Source organism: Muscardinus avellanarius (assembly GCF_963383645.1).
Source record: "Muscardinus avellanarius genome assembly, chromosome: 22".
Taxonomy (NCBI): domain Eukaryota; kingdom Metazoa; phylum Chordata; class Mammalia; order Rodentia; family Gliridae; genus Muscardinus; species Muscardinus avellanarius.
In genome coordinates this window covers 4,744,752-4,764,699 of record NC_137808.1, presented here as the reverse complement: position 1 = coordinate 4,764,699, position 19,948 = coordinate 4,744,752, and the positions used below count along the sequence as shown (strand labels likewise).

At 42.3% G+C, this 19,948-nt stretch overlaps 1 protein-coding gene across 2 annotated transcripts in view; it reads right to left on the bottom strand.

Moving 5' to 3' along the window:
* GRM7 (glutamate metabotropic receptor 7) overlaps nucleotides 1–19,948 on the bottom strand; it is a gene marked incomplete at both ends in the record, with an annotated part of 645,729 nt that overhangs the window by 40,041 nt on the left and 585,740 nt on the right. The window contains 2 exons of one of the 2 annotated variants that reach the window (XM_080718116.1): nucleotides 3,390–3,460; nucleotides 8,970–9,216. In XM_080718116.1, the coding sequence (XP_080574242.1) occupies nucleotides 3,390–3,460; nucleotides 8,970–9,216 (318 nt within the window). Of the gene's footprint in view, nucleotides 1–3,389; nucleotides 3,461–8,969; nucleotides 9,217–19,948 lie in introns of those variants that run through there. The other variant, XM_080718117.1, reaches the window with a different exon arrangement.

Here is a 19,948-nt window from a genome sequence, read left to right as displayed (position 1 = left end):
AAATTTAGCAGCTTTTAGATGAAGGATACAGATGGTATGGACTCACTGGGCTCATTGTTTTTATCACTGGAAACTGCTGTTGTATAGAATGTGCTTCCCAACTGCAATAGGTTTTGCTGTGTCTGAATTTGGTTTCCAATTCCCTCCACCTTTTACATATATATATATATATATATATATATATATATATATATATGTATATATATGGCATTTCTACTCTTTATTGGGGCCTAGCATGGCTGAAACTGGACTTTTACTTGCAAAATGGCAGAAAATCACTCTTAATCCTGTAGGTTTCTCTTTAAACTTTTCATTGCATGAAAGCCATCACCCAGAAATGGATTCAGACACACAACACGAAACAATGTCTTTCACTCTCTCCCAAGTTGACCCATCTCATAGTTGACTTAGGGAGGTAAATCACCCACTCTTGGTAAAAAAAAAAACAACAAACCTAACTTCAGTCATCTCCCATTCCCAATTATTCTTTTTTTAAAATACTTTTATTGAACATTTATAAACTATACTTGGTGCCCTCCCCCCCACCCCTGTTTTCCCTCCCCCCTCCCACCCGTGATTGTTCAGGGTAACCATGACATAGTCATAATTTTATACATATTCGGATGTAGACCCTCATTAATCAAGTTCAGTCTTCCTCCTCCCCTATCTTTCCATTCAAGCTTTGCTGGTATTTCCCCTCCATTACCTGCAGTACCACTGGTATCCTCTACGTTCCCTAGTTTGGGCATATTAGAGGAAACATATGTACCTTCTCCTTCTGTGCTTGGCTGATCTCACTTAACATAATGTTCTCCAGGACTTTCCATCTTCTTGCAAATGGTATGATTTTGTTCTTTATGGCTGAGTAGAATTCCATTGTATGTATTTCCCAGAGTTTTGCAACCCAATCAAGAAATGGGCACATGAACTAAATAGACACTTCACAAAAGAAGAGATACAAAGGGCCAATAGATACATGAAAAGATGTTCTTCATCACTGGCCATCAGGGAGATGCAAATCAAAACTACACTGAGATTCCATCTAACCCCAGTCAGAGTGGCAAGCATAAAGAAATCAAATAACAACAAATGCTGGAGAGGATGTGGAGAAAGAGGAACTCTTTTACACTGTTGGTGGGAATGCAAACTAGTTCAGCCGCTATGGAGATCTGTGTGGAGAGTCCTAAGAAAGGTGGGAATAGAGCCACCATACGAGCCAGCTCTACCACTCCTGGGTATCTTTCCAAAGGGGTTGAATTCAGAGAACTACAGCAACATATGCATACCTATGTTCATAGCAGCACAATTCGTAATAGCCAAAATATGGAACCAACCCAGGCCTCCCAATTATTCTTAAAGGAGTTATGGAAGATGTTTCTCGTGAGTTTTTTCAAGCCACTTCTGATTCATCAGGAAAGGAGCCCAAAGGCAAATATTATTTAGGTTTAGAATACCAATATAAAAACAAAGATGAAAACAGTAATAAGCTGATAAAAGTCCCATGACAGGTACACAGAGAGGAGAAACCCCAGTCTACATTCTTAAACAACATTTTCCCCCCTCTCCTACAACTTGAACTTCCTGTTTATTACTCTCTCAGAATCTCTGTGTTAAAAAAATCTTTGAAACAAGACAATCCTAGTAAAAAGGGTGAACTTATTCCTAAACAACCACATCCTACAAATATTTATCTGAAAGACTCTCTTAAAATATTTTCACCTTTCTGGCTTTAAAGTAAAAGGCATCAACTTAGAATGGAACTAAAGAGAATTTTTAGTGGATTGAGATTAAATCTATCATTTTATTTTTTTTAACTCAGGGAACACTTCTCCTCATTTATCCTTAGGAAGTCTCATGTAAAAAGACTATTAAAATGATGAGCTGCAGTGTTTTGACAAGCTCTTGTACTGCAAAGACTTGAAATCTCACTGGAATACAGTTCTATATCCACTGTAGAAAAGAATGCCCTATTTAAAAACTAGGACAGATCATGTTGATACAGAAAAAGGAAATAACTATGTGAACAATACCTTCGAAATTAAAGACTGAGTTGTTGGCACCCATCTGAAATCAACAGGAAATGTAATTACTCTTTCCAAGTACCCTTGTCCTGCCTTACAGTGCTAAATGGATTTTTTTTTAAAAAAAGAGCAAGAGATTATTTGCATTCAGAATATCATGACAAAACAAAGATAGGAGCACACAGAAAATGATGTGATAAAAGCCCCATGATGGTGGTGTAGGGAAGAGGAAGCCCAGTCCGTGTTATGAAGCAATATTTCCTCCTCCCGTGATAAGACCTCACGGCTTAGTTTCTTAGAATCTCTCTTGAGATAGATGTCCCTGATGGTTTTATGAGCAAAAATAAGAGCTTGGAGAAAATCAAAAGGGCATCTTTATTCAAAGTCACCACCTGTTTTTTTTTTATAACCAGACTCTAATCTCTACCTATTTTCCTGCAGCCTAGACTATGGGCTCAGAGGGCTCGCCAAAGCAAGACTTGTTTTCCACAATTCTATAATACTGTTAAGGCCAGCGTGGGGAGAAGAGCGTGACAGTACTGGTAGTATTCTTTCAGAGATCATAGTCACTAATGAGACCCCAGAATAATAGATGAGCAGGGCTGAGGTATCGGGTCATGCTCTCAGGCCACTTCATTCATGTGCCCAGTTCACTTGGTAAACATGTTCTCTAAGCTCCCCTTACATTGAAACTCATCTTTAGCTCCTCCGAGTCTTTTATAAACCCTTTCTCAGCTTCTGAGAGGGGCTGCCGTGGGTTTGGTTTTTGAAAGGCAGAACTCTGAGGCACACCTCATGTAGCCCAGCCAGTAAACCTTGTTCTCTTGTTTCTTGGTGACTGAAAAGGAACCAAGACGATTTTAGGTTTAAGACAGTGGGGCCAGCCAGCCGTGGTTTTTGAATGGATACATCTCTGGAAATATATGCACTTCTTCAAATGTAATAAACATAATACACAGCAAACATTTTCTGTTAGGTTTCTTAAATACCCCCTTCATTTTCCTGTAAGCATTCCACATGGCCAGAGCGTGAAGACATGCATTTAAACATTATTTCTCATCCCTGGTAGTTTTAAAGCACACTGACCAGCACCCATCCTCCGCAATGACTTGCTAATTGTTTCAGGAAAGACATATGTGACACACCTATTGACATGTTGTCGGGATCATACACCAGACAGGTGACTAATGTCAACTCCTGGCACTTAGCGCAACAAGCAGCCCACCAAGCGCATCTCTTGAGGTCGATGGACTTATAGGAAATCATGCACACTTTTCATGGACACATCTCAAGTTCGCAGTGCAGACAACAACACAAAAATAAATAAAATTTGGATTGTTCTCTTACCTTTGGGAAAGCAGTCAAAAGCTATACTGTAGGTGGAATAGTGTACCATGTAACAGACTTTTGTACACTCTTTCTTACTGGTGGTATACAGTCTATAGGAAAAGTAAATATATAGGTATGTATAAAAGAATTGTGCACACAGTATTCCACTCTGTTACTCTTAACTAGCTTTCTCTTTGAAGAAGAGGCTGCGATAGAGACCATAGTTGTCACACCCACTCTTTAGGGGCGGCTCACCAGCCTCCCGTTGACCAGTTTGCGACCATTCAGGTACCTCTGAACATGGGGGTACTGGCGCCTCTTGGGTTAAGGCAGTTGGGTTCTACTTGCCTGAGCCCGAAATGACTCATCTATCTGGTGCGAGCACTGTTTCCCTCCTGAAGCCATCCCTTGAAGCTCAGCCTAGTCTATCATGAGACCACCTTGCATGGTCAGTAGAGAAGTATGAAACGGTAGCCTAATGTGGGTAATGCTGGGGATCCAAACAAATGAAGAAGCAAAACGAAAGCAAAACAAACCAGAACAAATTAACACAGCACAGAAGCGGGCTCCAGAATTTTCTGGGCATCAATGACCCGAGTAGGGTTTGGTGCCCACGTCCATTTTCCGGCAGCAAAAACGCAAAGGGATACATTGGCTCGTGTGTTGGTTTACGCCAATAGTTCCTTATATTTGAATACTTCCTACTATTTTATGTAGACGCTTTCTTTGAGAACAGCACGAGTTCTTACTTATGTATTCTCCTTATAGTAAATGCAAAAATGTTAGTAAAAAGAATGGCAGCATCAGAATATAGGTTTATATTTAAGGTATTTTATATCGTATATCCAAGGTACCAATTACTGTCATTCTAGTACATGCTTCCCCTATTTGCTGCATCCATGAGCTCATCCCAGGGTTTCCTGTCCTCTATGTCCAACCTCAATCCCAGGGTCACCTATCACTTGTCCACCCCCACATCCAACGCGGAGCCCTAGGTGTCCACCTGCCTCCATGTCTGGCTGCCACTAAGCTTCCACAGTAAACCTCTGTGTCCTACCCTGGTGGCCAAGGCGTTTCTGTTCATTCCTTGAGGGATTCTACCTTTGAAAATGGATGGCACATTATGACCAAAGTAGCTTCAGGGCATGACATCATTATGCCCTGCGGTGGTTTATCTATCAGGGGAGGTGTGAGACCAGAGCATCTTCTGATTGTGACCAAGCGAGCCGAGGAAGGCAGTGGGTCTCATCCTCCCTTCGAACATAACCATGCTGCCCCTCCGTTAACGTTATCCTTCCAACTTGCAGAGGATTACAAGAGCCATTCATGAGCCATGGCCAAGCACAGCCACCTCCTCCTATTTATCTGGTATTTCTGAGTTTTCCATGAACTTATGTTAAACCAATAGTAGAAAGCTCAGAGGGAGAGGGAGATGCCAGGTGCAGAGGGTTGGCCAAAGGGCCACAAATCAAAAGGGAAGTTGAGGAGGGGTGCTCTTGGCCAGATCTGAAGCTCTCCAGAGGTGATGAGGAACCCCTAGTGAAAGAATTACATGTATAATTCTCCCCTCTGAGCATGCTGTTTTTTTTTTTATATGAATGTAAAGACCAGAAAATATTGAGGCGAGTCTGAATATGTATTGGGTCACTAGTGCACATATAACCTGGAGTTTCTGAGAAGATTCACTTTTTGTTTTTTTCAGTATCGAATTGTTTTTCTTTCCAGCCATGGAATTTAAATGAAGAAGCCATTAAAGAAAAAAATGGCACGTCGAGGATCCGGCAGTACTGGGGCAGCTTGAAAGTCTGCAAGCAAGTTCGTTCTCACGAAGACAAGTTAGTTGCGGTGTGGTTGGATGAGGACAAGCGTGCATGCACCAGGTGGCAGGCCGTGGTGATGGAGCAGAGCTGGTGAGGGTGACACACTGAAGGCTGAAGTACACTGAGGGCTCAGAGCAGTGGTAGGCAGGAGGTCATACTTGTTTCAGCATTTGCCTTGTAGCTCATACTATGAACTAGACTCTGTTCTCCGATACCCTCCCTCCGGACAAAGAATTGCCCCCTTGAAGATAGAAGCTGTTTTCCTCCAGTTCATTAGCTGTGTTTTTATATGTCTTAAAACAGATAGCTTACACTTAATAAATTTATCTTTGTCTGTTCTGCCAAAGTTTAGATACTGGAGGTATTTAATATTCAAAGGATTATTATGATAATATTTCCTAGCATCAGAGCAGTCTTGTTTTCATTAGTTGAATGTTCAGTTAGTACCCCTTCGCTACATATATACATTTTTGCATTGCTGGGGACTCTTCCTAAATGTACTTGCTGTCTGTGATAAAAGTGTTTCTATATTAGTGGCTTCTTTTGAGATAATTTTCAATTTAGGCAGTATTTTAAAATAATAATTATTATCAAATATAAGTAATAATAATTATTATCTCACATCTTTGTCTCATCTCAAATTTCATATCCCTCAACTTTGATTTAGCCCCAGATCAGCATCTATGTTTAAAATAATGGGAACGTTCTCAAACGTAGATTCAGATTGAGTGTTTGGGAATGAAATCCTTGCCTGTTTAGACACTAATTTCTAGGGCGTGTTATCCAACGCAGTAGCCAAAGACATAGGTGGCTCCTTTTAATTGTTTAAAATGAAGTTGAATTGCAAATGTGTTTGCTGAGTTGAACAGCCATATTTCAAGTGCTTGAGAGGTGCCTTTGTCCACTGTGTTGGTCAGCACAGAGAGAGAACCAAGATTTTGGACAGCTTTGGTGAGGGTAAGGACTTTGAGTTCCTCTTCAGGACTTTAGTGAGCAGGTCATCAGAAACCCCAATGTTTGGAGGTACATGAATCTCCTCCCATGGTTCAGAATATTGAGTTAAAGTCTCTACGGTGATTTAGGGAAGTGTCTACACAAAATCAAGAGTTGAAAGAATTTTAAAAGATTTTCAGACTGTTTTTGAGACACAGGCTCTCTTTGATTTTTTTTTTTTTTCTGGAACGTTTGTATATGTAGACACCAGAACAACATCAAGAACCCAACACTTTTTCAATCCAGTGAGTTCCCAATGGAATCATGGTTGTGACTGAAATAGATAATATTTGAATTTTTTATTTAGTAAGAGGAGGCCTCTACCTAGGCAGCCTTCTTTGAGTTCAGTTTGTTCCTGTCTGTAGACAATACCATATGCAATCATATATTTCACAGAATGTTTTAACTACAGAGCCTCTCAACAAACATCATCATCGTTGTATTTCATATATGCAAGCCATATTACCAAACGAGGGAGCTAAAACAGTCACTTGTGCATTGGAATTTGGACATGCCACTCAGGTTTTAAGGACTAAAGGGAGCACACATGGCTCTAGGAGTCAGGCCTTAGGCTGCAAGATGGACCTGTGACTTTGGTAAGGTCCCTGTACCTAGATTCAGCTCCCTACACCTAGGTCTCTTCCATAAAATGAGAAAAATAATGCCACTCTACAGACTTACCGTGAGGAATAAAAGCTTCTCTGTAAAATAGTCTATACAATACCTATTCGGAAGGATACTGCTGCCAGTCTTAACAATTGTCATAATCCCCAAAACTCCAAAAGGATTAGACCTACTCCTTAAAAGGATAGCAGCAGTAGAAATACTGTTTGAAAGTCAATACTACTTAACTAGTGTAGTACTGAATTACTTATCCAAATTCAAAAGTTCTAACTTGGCATTTTAAAAATACACACATATAGCTTTCCATGTATATATGTGTGTACAGATATAAATATGAAACACTTATTGGGATAGCTGTAGGATAAAATTTGCATGAAATGCAGATTTGACAAGAGATTCTCTAAGTCAAAGTCACAGAAGTAAAACAGGGATCTTTCTCCATATCTGTCTTACGTATAAATATATGTACACATACAATCACAGAAATACTCTTTTGGGGGTCCAGTCACATTTATCTCCTGGTGTGCATTCTGCCTTTAACTGCCCCGTCATAACTACCTGAAATACACTAAGCAAAGATTCTTTTCCTCTTCAAGAATAAAATGATTTGGTATTTAATTGATACACCATTTGATAGACACATATATTTTATAAAACTCTCATGACATAGATATATGTAAATGTTATACATAAAGAAGCAGACTCTCTGAAAGACTCTTTTTAGGGCATATGGTTCTTAGAGTGAGCTGAATCTGAACCCAGGTATTCTTTACCCAGAACTTCTTCCCACATTGCGGGGAATACCACAGCATTCCACCACCCACTCCTCTCTTTTAGTCGAGCAATTAATCAAGACACAGCAGAATTTATAATTCACTCCTTTTTTCTTTTCTCTCAGGGGGATATTTTTCTTCTTTTGGCCTTGTCCCAGATCTTATTCTCTTGAGGAGCCAAAAGGAAACACACAAAGTTGCTGGTTAACCATGGTATTTTGTCTGTTTATGATGGAAGTTTCTTATGATACTTGTTCGGGTATTTTTAAGTGTAGATGAGCCAAGATCTCGGATCTTTTGCACGGTATTTGTTAAGACTGAACTAAGAGGACCTCTTTGTCTTCTTTTGGCTTTGCAGAAAGACTTTGGTAATCATAATTGAAAATACTGGGTTGTGAATGATTTAATGGTCACCTATCTTAAAACCAGGAAGTGCCATGAACACTGGAATATTTCAGTTTATATGGAATTGGCAAAAATAAAACAAATACTAGAATTAGTGCTTTAATATGTAATTTACCACATTGCCAGTAGAATTAGCAAATGGTTACTCTATGTATTTAACTGCTAACCTGGTACTGGCATTTAAAGAGGATGTCTTTATGCCCATTTTATTTGGGGTCATTTATAGGCATGATTACAGGCTATGGAGGTGGTGCATATATTTGGAGTGGCTTCTTAAAACTCACATTTCTTCCTTAATCCCACCTCTAAGGTTTTGTCTTTTACAGAACAAATCTCTTCTATAGTGGTGTGGGAGACATCTTCCTCACAAGGTAATGCTGTTAGTGTGGTAGTTGTCTGGGCCCGTGTAGTTGGATGAAAGTTGGAAAACTCTATCCGATATTTTATGTGTTTTTATTTCTAGAAGACCTGGCTAGTAAAGAATAATTCTCTCCCCATTCATCAAGGAAGTTCGGCTTCTAAAGTTCTTAAATATTCTAATTTCATTTCTACTGCTATAGTTCATTAGGTATGGCTACTTGGGTAATGGAAAGTTGTTTTCCTAACAAACAGGAGGTGGTTTTCCTAATAGGAAATAGATTTTCTAACAGGAAGTAGTTTTTCTGACGGAACGCAGTTACCCAAAGAGGAAGTAGTTTCCTCAGCAAGATGGGTACATAGAAGTGTAACCCGAGAAGGCTATTTATGTTAGAGGGTTAGTAGCAAAAAGGCCTGTGGTGAGAGGGAGGCTTCACACTTTTGAAGCTGACCTTCTAAAAACTTCGTACCAGTAGGAAGTAAGAAGAAAATGGCGATGGCGACAGGCGGGTCACACCCCAGAGAGCCAGAGTCAGCATTTTCCCAGGCTGGTCACAGTACTTCTCCAGGGAGAGGTGACACACAGCACGTTTTTTAGAGCTTCCACACACAGGCAAAGAAGGCAGAAGGAAGAGAGAGCTACTTACTATTTGGGTCTACGTTTTCACAGAGCTCTGTCTTCGCCTCACCGTTGGGTCTGTCACTGGGCTTGTGCGACAGCCGCGACGACATGGTGGCTGCTGTGACGACTGCCTTGAAGCTCCGCTTCCGTTTCTGGACATTGAGCTCAGGGTGGAAGATGATGATGTATACTTTGGGCATGTACAGCATCCCCAGCGCCACTGATGCACTCAGGTTCATGGAGATTGTTAGCGTGGTGGTTTGTATGTAGAGCTAGGAGACACAACACACAAGGCACTATTACAAATAAAATGGCCGCAGAGGGCATCCCAACACTCAGGGCCATGGCGAGAAAGACTGCGGCTAGGAGAGAAAACAGAAATCTCAAAGGCCTGCTTGTAAGAAAGGAAGACAGTGAATGCACATCTATCGCCAAGTCATATGTAGAGCAGTCGAACGAATGCCACCAGGTGAATCCATGTGACTGCCAGCCTGGAGAAGTCTCCTATAGGGAAGTTCAGGGTAGACCTTTAGTCACAATTACAATAGAAAAGCAGCTGATTATGAACACATCAAGATGACAGAAATATACAAAAGGACAATTTACTGTGCAAAACTTCTGAGACTTTATTCAAAAAGGTCTTATATTAATAAATGCCTCTTTCTGTGTTGTCCTAAAAACAGTGCATCTTCATTAGACCTACAGAATAGTGGGTTGAGTTTTTCCCCAAGTTAGGCTTTCTTGATACATCATCCGTTTTATACAACACAGAGGTCACAGGACCAAGGTCTAGTGACACTGGCTTATCAACTCTTGACGTAACCAGAAGATGAAGGACCCTTCCTCTCACATGGTGTGTTCTGAGGATTGCTTGGTGGCCCTCGCTGTCCTGGTCTCCTGCTTTCTCAAGGAAGCAGAACGTGGGCTGCTCACCTGCTGCCCGGTGTATTATCATTTGGTTGTACCTTTGAGAAGGTGACAGTTGAGGGAGTGTGCAGGTGTAGAGTCAGGGGAAGGCCACGGACAGCTTGCCTCGGGCCAGGTGTGTCAATGATGCGTGCATGGGCGTGACTTCTCACGGTCAGTGGCCGGCACAGTGTGTTTAATTGTGGTGGTCCACAGCTCTGCCTTCTAATGTCAACGAGAGGATAAAAACCCAGTTAAAATAAGAGGATATGATTTGAGGATAAAAACCCAGCCTTGTAGGAGTCTACAAGGCCCCACTTGGTCTGTGTTTAACACTGTTTCAGACTAATATACCACTCTTTGTCACCCTCCTGACCGCCCGCCTTCCCAAGACTCCATCCCTATGTGCGATTTTGCAAATCCACTGTTCAGTGCTAGTTCAGCCACAGAAGTTTTATGCAGGTTTTTTTTTTTTTACTCTCATTTTCTTCTCTATGGGATGTTTCTTCTTTGCATTTTGGACCGCCCTTTCCAAGCTCCCCTCCATTATAGCCTCAAATCGAGGCCAGTTTTTTTCCTTGTACACATGCAAAGAACTTTTCTTTACCTCATTAGTGTCAGCTTGTGATTATATACTCACTACTGCAAAGATTTGACTATCTGAGTTTCTGCAAAAAATAAAACAAAAAAACCAGCCACTTTGGTATGTGTGTTGTAGGCAAATGGTAGACACCTGCTATACATATGAGAGGTGAAGTCACTTCTGTGACACCTTTTACCTCCTTAGGTAGGGAGAGTGTGGTCACACAGATTTTCTGTAAATATACAAGAATGCCCTTTGGCTCTCGGGACTGCCTGGATATTTCTGATTTTTACTCTTCAAATTGAGGTAATCAGCCCCCAAGAGAGGATGGCTACTGAGTGATCTTTGTTGCTTTGTAAGGTGGCACCACACTCAGTGTTAGCCACTCCGTATCCAACTCAGTCTGCGAGAAAATTGGAAATTGTGCGTTCAATCTGTCCTTAACTACTAACTCATGGTGATGAAATGTGTTAACGTTTTGGTTTTTTTGTTTTGTTTGTTTTTTGTTTTTTTTTGCCTCTTCAGGCATGGAAGAAATTGTCATTTGAGTAGTATACTCTCGGCTAGACACAAAATAGTTTTTTATGTGTGCCGGAGCAGTTCTGAAAGTTGCCAACTCTACTGTGAATTTCTGGAATCCGCTTAATTAAGAGACCATTTTGAGAGATTTCAAGGAAAAGTGTTAATAGTTCCAATAATGACAGGGTTTTAAACACCGGAAATTAGAGTAACTGTGAAGAGTATTTGAATTAAAAAAAGAAAGAAAATAAAAATTCACAGGGTACGGTGATATAGGAATAAAACTATAGGGAAAAATTTCAATTTCAGAATTTGGGCTTCATAAGCGAGTTTCCTTAAGACTGCTAACTCCTTTCATAATAAGTGTGTATTATGAAAATGAACTACAGTGTATATTTCTTTTTTGTGGTGCGGGAGATTGAACCCAGGAGCATTCTAACTCTGATCTATACCCCCAGCCCTATTATTTTTTTAAATTTTGAAACAGGTTCTCGTTAATTCCCTGAAGCTTATCTTGCACATGCGATTATCCTGTCTCAGCCTCCCAAGTACTGGGATTATAATCATATGTCACTGTGTCCAGCTTATTTGTACTTATACTAGTGAGTCCCTCCTTAATATATATATATATATATATTTATTTATTTATTTTTGCGGGTCTGGAGATGGAACCCAGGGGCATTTGACCTCCGAGCGACACCCCCTGCCCTATTTTTTATTCTTTATTTTGAAACCGGGTCTCACTGAGTTGCAGAGGGCCTCACTAAGTAGCTGAGGCTGTCTGCGAACCGCGATCCTCCAGGTCTCAGCCTCCCGAATGCTGGGATTACATGCGTGCGCCGCCACGCCCGGCTCCTCCTTAATATTTATAAAATTTAAACTCATTCAACTGGAAAAGAGCTGTGGGTCCAAAGGGGTTGAAACCGGAGAACTACAGTAATATAAGCATACCCATATTCATAGCGGCACAATTCACAACAGTCAAACTACGGAAGCCTAGATGCTCATCAACGGATGAATGGATTACAAAATTATGGAACTCTAGTCAGCACTAAATAAAGCATGACTTGCAAGAAAATGGAAGGACCTGGAGAACGTTAATGTTAAGTGAGCTTAGCCAATCAGAGAGTGAAGGGTCCCATGTTTTCTTTAATCGGTGCAGAATAGGGAGCAAATGAGATACAAGAGAGACTACAGATGACGAGGAGACACCGCAGGGAGCCAGGGAGGAGATCTAAGGTTAAACGGAAGAAAACTCGGGTTCAGTCACAAAAATGCTGCCCTAGACTATGTGCACAGATGTGAATCTAGGCCAGCATCAATCTAGGGACTCTGTGTTGGGGGGGAGGGAAACGGGGAGGGGGTTACCAAGAGCGTGTGCAGGTATGTCATTGTCAACATGATTAATACCATGACGTGAGACTCTAATGCACCAATAAAAGCACACAAAAAACAGTTGTGGGGCTGGGTGTGGTGGCTCTGACCCACAGCCTCAGTACTTGAGAGGCTGAGACAGCAGGTTCAAAGTCAGCTTCAGCTACTTAGGCCTTTTGTAATTCAGACCCTATTTAAAAATAAAAAAAATTAAAAAATAGGGCTGGAGGTGTCGCTTGGAGGTAAAATGCCCTGAGGTTCTATCCCCACTACCACACACAAAAAAAGATAAATAATGCCTGTAATCTTGGAACTTGGGAGGCTGAGATAGGAGGATCAAAGGTTGGAGGCCAACCCCACTGAGATCTTCAGCACCTTTGTGAGGCCTTGTTTCAAAATAATAATAGGGCTGGAGGTGTAGCTCAGAGGCAGAACACCTGAGTTCAATCTTCAGTACAATACTAATTATTATTTATTATTTAAATAATTATTTATACATAATGTATTCTTATTGTTTAAACATAGGTAACATATTTCCCTGCTACATACTGCAGGATGCTTACCACATCCTTTCTCCACAGTACACACTGGCCCCGACTCCTTCTTCTTAGAGTAACCTTTCTCTTTTGCTCTCCCGTTGACACCGCGCTGATACTGGATGTTCCGTGCATCCAGTAGAAGATGTACCTTCTACCTAAAGCTTCCCCTGTCAGTGGTACCCTAATGCCATCTTTGAAAATGGAAATTCCCCCCAAAAGGATTGACAGGTTAGAAGACTATTTGAGTGTAACAGAAAGTTCACATTTGCAATTGCAGGACTTCTTTCACAAGCAACACCAGGCGCACACAGTCAGCTGCACGCCACTGAGGCACACCGAGTGGGAATGCACAGAGGGTCCCTACACAGTGCACTCCCGCCAGCCTCCACCTTCACCAGCAAACGGTCAGTCATTTTTATCAGTAAAGTGTTCTGATCACAGTAGCGTTTATGTCCATTGAAACATCTAACAAGAGTAAGACAGTGCCAATGTTTTCATTAGTACTGCGTGTGTCATTAATGACTTTTTTTTGAGTGTTAAATTTCTAATGGAATTTCCCCCCACAACTTCTATGTCTTTTATGGTGCAATTTTAAGAACAAGTATGCCACGTTACAGCAGAACTGGCTAGTTAATAAAAATACTCCACTTATATGCTCTAGTTATTGGAAAAAAGTTCTGGAAGCTGGACGTGGTGATGAACACTTGTAATCCCAGCATTTGGGAGGCTGAGACAGGAGGATTTCAGTTTGAGGACAGCCTCAGCTACTTGTGGGTCCCTTTGCAACTCAGTGAGACCCTATTTCAAAATAAAGGATAAAAATTAGGACTGGGGGGTGTAGCTTGGAGGTAGGATGTCCCTAGGTTCCATCCCCAGACCTGACTCCCCACCAATAAAAGTTCTGCTTGAAATAAGTGTTAGACTAATATCTTTGGCATCCTGCATTGTCTCAAGAAAAGCTATCATTCCTGGTTCATTAGCAGTATTAGATTTCCTATTATTTGCTTGTTTCTGACTTCTCATGACCAGAGTGGAGGTAGTAATACCTGTACTATAAAACTAAAGCTGTGATCAAATGAGATGGCCACAGAATTTTGAGAATTCTGTGTTTTTGAGAATTCAAAACACTGCCCGAAATGTAGCAACCGCTTGATAAAGAACGTTCCTCTCATCGATTGATTTATCGTCTATCACACAAAACATGTTTTCTATGGCATTTTTTAAAACTGTGTTACTACATTTGGAAATGATTGCCTTTCTTATAGAAGTCACTCAATAACGGCATGTTTTGGGGAAAAGAACTCATTAAGTTGGCTTCTGTTTTGTTCGAAAGTACTCTCAAACCCCTATTTCATCTGTCGCTATTTCATGGGAAATAGCCAATTTCCTACGCTCCCAGGTGGCAGTTGAGGATGGGGATGAGAGAGCTTTAATGGAGTCTTTAGGTAGGACGGGAGGCGTTTTGTAATTCTCCTAACATCTCATAGTCTGTGCAATAAAAATGGAAACCGTGTCTGATGTTGTCAGAGGAAAGAGAAAGGTAGAGTATTATCTGCCAGACATTTGAAATATTCAAGTGACTATATTGTCATGAAAGTCCCCGGTGGCAAAGACAGGTCTTTCCTAAAGGCTGGCAAAGGGGCAAAGTGCGTGCAAGTAGGATTTCCCAAAGGCCAACACGCTGAGGACATTTCCTTAGGTCTGAAATCACGCAAAAAGATAGGAGGATCCAGTATACACTGGGGGGGAAATACTGTTTTTGTCTAGAAGGCCAGGGATTTGCATCTTCTAGCAGGATAGTTTGAAGGAGAAAGAAAGATACTTGCTGTTGGAATCAATTTCAGACCTTGCCTTTAGTCTGCTGGTGAGTGACTCTGGGCAAGGTATTGCAGCTCTGGTAAGCAAGAGAAGAAAGATTGCAACCCAAGCACTTTGCCCACCGAAGATCTGGTTTTATTGTTTTATTATTTTTGGTGATACTGGGGATGGAACCCAGAGACTTTCCACCTCCGGGCTATACTCCCAGACTTATTTTCTTTTTCTTTTTCTTTCTTTCTTTTTTTTTTTTTTTTTTTTTTTTGGTGGTACTGGGGATGGAGCCCTTCTACCTCTGGGCTACACTCCCAGACCTATTTTGTTTTTTTATTTGGAAACAGGGTCTCTTAAGCCAGCAAGGCTGGCTTCAAACCTGTGCGATCCTCCTGTCTCTGCCTCCCAAGCGCGGGGATTACAAGCGTGTGCCACCACGCCCGGCCTTTATTTTCTATTTTATTTGGAAACAGGGTCTCACTAAGTTGCTGAGAGCCTCACTAAGTAGCTGAGGCTGGCTTAGAACCAGTGCGATCCTCGTCTCAGCCTCCTAAGCGCAGGGATTACAAGCGTGCGCCACCACGCCCGGTGAAGATCTGGTTTTAAACCCTACCCCTACCATAGACACTTTCTCAGCCTTTGGAAAATAAAAGGCAATTGCTTGGGAAATGGACTCTGCGCAGTCCTGGCCCGTGGTGGCTGCTGGAGAAATTCCAGCATCATGATTGGAGGAGACAGCTTTATGTTCTCCAGAAAACTTCTGTGCTCTTTTGGTTACATCTCCTGTCTTTAAGTAGATGTTAGGTAGGTAGATAAGTACATGGTAGAGTTAGAGAGACACACACCTCATAGCAGGGGCACGGGCATCTGGTTATTGGATTAGGAAGAGCAGAGGCAATGAGCTGACTACAGGACGAGCCTAGTTCTGCACACTCTGGACTTCTCATTTAACAGCCCCAGGCAGACACGCTATTAAGCCCACACACAATCGCATTATGTATCTGGATGGATGGAAGGCTAGTGCTCCAGGTGAATGCAAATTGGTTTCTGGAGCATGAGATAAGTGATTCTGTTCATGCTCGAAATCACCCACGTCTCAGCATTTTGCTCTTCTGACCGGAAGCCCGATGCTGGTCTGGCCCTGCAGAGCATCACAGAGAGACGCCGCTGTTCCAATTGACCACGTCCTTGGGGGCGTGTAATGGTGCCCTCCCCCTACCGCTCTGCCAAGCTGTGGGCTAACTCCTTGGCCAAGTCTTCCAGAAAAGCCACTAAATATCTGTAACACGCGCGCGCGCGTGCGTACACACACACACACACACACACACACCACCACCACCACCACCACCACCACCACCACCAATGCCAGAATCTCTCTCCTCCATGAGGCCTCTGACACCTTTAGTTCTGACTTCAAAAGTGGTTTCCCATTCCAGGAGTAAACTGGGAGTTTTATTCTTTTATCCAGCCAATCCTGGTGGGATTTTGCTCCATTGCACCATCTGAAAGGTTATTTACCACTCCTGCTGAGCTGAAAGCTCAGGCATTGTTAGGTCTCCTGCCTTGCAGTGATTTACCACACAAAAGCAAAAGCCTCTTCCTAGAGCCGGCCTGAAGACAGACTCTTGTGCCTCATTCCAGGTCCTGATTTAAATCTCCAGCTGTGTTCATCCAGAAGGAACCCCACAACCTTTTTGTGAACAGCTATGTTTGATTGTCTTAGAATGTGAAAATTCTGCCTTATACCTCACCGGGGAATATCTTGGGGAAAGATACAAAAGAGATATCACTTTGCAAGTCAAACCAGTAGGTATAAAATGTAAAGTAAGTCTGAGCTGGGCGTGGTGACCTATGTCTGTAATCCCAGTACTTGGAAGGGCGAGACAGGAGGATCCCAAGTTCGTGGCCAGCCTCGGCTGCTTAGTGAGACCCTGTTTTAAGTAAAGAATTAAAAAAATTAAAGAATAAAAATAAATAGGGCTGGGAGTATAGCTCAGAGGTAGAACGCCCCTGGGTTCAATCCCTACTACCCCCCCAAAAAAAAAGTAAAAAATAAAAATGTCTGAACCTATAGCATGCAATTTCTACAGGAATAACAAGATAATTCCATTCTTGTAAGTGAAAATCTGCCTGAGCTCCGCAGCCCATTATAGGTCAAAGAGAATAAATAGAGGCTGACAGAACTCACTGCTGGCTACTGCTTTTGGGTTGGGCAGCAACATCCCCATAGTATGTAGGAAAAGGCACCATTTCTTTTCAGGCAGCCTCCTGATGTAATTCCTCTGTTTCCAGGCTCTGTTGCAGCTGAGTCATGGCCAAGGGGGGAAATTGCCAGTTTGCTCGTAGTAAAATGTATGTGAACCAAACCCCGATAGGATTGTGTTGCTTGAGAGATGACTGGAATAATTGAAATAATAAGACAGAAGGATGAACGTAATACCTGGCATTTGGAAAACAGTTAATAAATAACGGCATTTTAAAGAGGGGAATGGCAAGGTCCCTGTTTTCTTTTTACTCTTAAAGCCTGTTTTTGCCTTTGTGAGTCAATCTAGTCTTCAGATTGGATTGACAGCGACTGAGAGCCCAGGGGAGGCAGAGAAATTACACTAGCAAAGCCACAGACCTCCGAGAGAATTTCTCTTTGGGAGAAACTTTGAACAATACCATAGACATTTATTAGAGAATCTGAAGGAGTAGGTGTGGTCTTCCCAGGTGTAGAGGATGTTGCAAGTAAATTCCCTGTTTTTTTTTTTTTGGCCTCATGTTTGACTATAAATCTCATATCGATCTTTTCCAATAATTTGTTTTGGAGGATAATTTCTGCTATCAATCGACCTGCTTTCCTGTTTTTCTTTGAAATAAGCTGTCCCAGGGTCTCTGAGATTGGAGGGTTGCATCAAAGACATACTGGCCTGGATGTGTCTTTAACCTGCCTCTTCCATTCTCCTAAGTCGAGTCACAGAACTCTAAGAACAACTGAGGCTTTGGGCTTCTTATGGGAGAGAACACCTATGACCTTTGACTTTCTGAGACTGACTGATTTCACTTAGCATAATTATGCTCTCGTTCTGTTTTGCTGTGAATTATATACTTTCATTCTTTTTCATGGCTGAATACAATTTCACGGTATATGTATGCCTCAGTTTGATAACCCATTCGTCTCTTTATGGATGTCTGGGTTGTTGCCATAGATTAGAACTTGTGGATCACGATGCTATGAACATGGAAACGCATGTATCACCATCAGTTTTTGACTTCAGTTCCTTCTAAGTGGTATAGCTTAGGAATCTCCACGCTGATCTCCACAGTGGCTGCACTATTTTGAAATCCCAGCAGCAGTATGAGGGTCCCTATGTCTCCACATCCTCGTCCACATTTATTATTGTTGGTATTCTTGGCAGTTGCTGTTCTAACCTTAGGGGAAACTTCAGTGTAGTTTGGATTTGAATGTGTGCCTGCTTTGCACCGAGCGACACCCTCAAGCCTATTTTGTCTTTTATTTCATACAGGTTCTCGTGAAGTTGCTGAGGCTGACCTCGAACCTTGCATTCCTCTGAAGGACTGGGATTACAGATAGGTTCCACCATATTTGGCGTATCTTTTCTTATTTTGCCTAAATCCTTGGCCTGAGTATGTAAGTAGGTAAGGTCCCTGAGAGGCAAGTATGCCCACATGCCCTTTTGTGCCAATACCTAAGCCAGGGCTTATTGCTGGTTTCGTTTTTCCCCCTCTCTAACATATACAAGTTTAGAAGAATAAGTATGGTCCATTGTTGATAAAATACCCCTAGCTTACTCAGAATGTCCCAGCTGCCATGTACTGCCCCAGGGCACAGAGCTCCTCTTAGGTAGATACCTTGCTCTCTGAGAGTTTGCATTCTATTGTCTTCTCAAGAGCTTGATCAAAAGGACCTGTTAAGAACTTCTCAAAGGAAACGAGGAGGAGGAAGGCATGCATGAAGCTCAAGGCGCTCACAGCACTGGCAGGATTGAGGTTGAGTTCTGTGTCCTTTCTGGAGGAAGGAGGCCTCGCTCCACATTCTGTCTCCCTCTCATTCCCACGGCCTGGATCTTGGCTTCTCCTGTGAACCACAGGCTCTCATCCTGCTAAGTGTGTCCCTGGCCCAGTTTCTGCGTAAGGAGAGGTGAGAGCCTATGACCTTCTGTTTCTTCTGCATAAGGAGAGGTGAAAGTCCATGACCTGTTTCTTTTACATGAGGAGGGGTGAGACTCTGTGATCTTCAAACCCCACAGTCCCAGAGATTCAAATCTCCGCACTATGTAGGAGCCGCCATTCATCCAAGCAGGATGAATTTCCCTTCCTGGAACGAACCCATGCTGAGTCTCAGTGAACCAGACTGAGACTCCCTTCCTAGATAGTCTAATGAGATGCATGCAAATTGCTCTTACCGGTCCTTCAGGCTCCCTCTGCCACCAACCAGCCTCCTCAATTACAGAGCAGGAGCGTTGCCAGTGTGCTGGAGTTCTCGAAATTCTCCAGTCCATCAAAACAGGCTTGAAGAAGCCTATAAATAATCATATCATTCTCGCATCTCTGAAACAGCGGAGGCTGGCGCCACCAACAGATGAGTAGGCTCTTCACGGACACTGTGGTGAACACAGAGGCGAACAGCCAGCTCAGTGTGCTGGGGAGAAGCAGCAGCCGCAGTATGTCTTTGAGCAGGACCCATGGCCAGCTTCCCCTTCACTCCTACCTATTTAAAGCGGTGGCTCTAATTCTACCCATATACGGTCCATGGCTAGGTCTCTGCTTTTCAGATGCTGAAGCTGAATATTAGGAAGGAGAAAGAAATCCTTTGGGTGTCTGAGCTATGGGATCTTGCCACTCATCAGAACTATATAATTGCCCCGTGTTACTTAAGCTTCATGCATTAAGTGAAAGAGAGGCTGAGTCTTCCCCCTCCTCCTGTTCACTCTCATTTGCACGGACTACAGGCTGGTTGGGGTGGGCTCAGAGACCATCTTCATAAATTCTTATGGGTGGCTCTAATGTCACGACTTCAGGACCCTCTGATGTTGTTGTTTTTAGGATGATGTCCCATTAATGCTTTCAGTGTATTCCTAGATATAGATAAAGACCTCTTCTTGCTCTAGGTAGACAGATGTGAAGGATGCTTTTCATAGACAGCGCAAATGTAGTAATTTTACACAGCTCGATCTGTATTAGGGCCAGAGCCTAGACAGTTAACAGATTTTCTTTCGCAAGGTCAGAAGAAAGGAAGGAAGAATTTCTTAGCAATGCCCACCGTCCCTG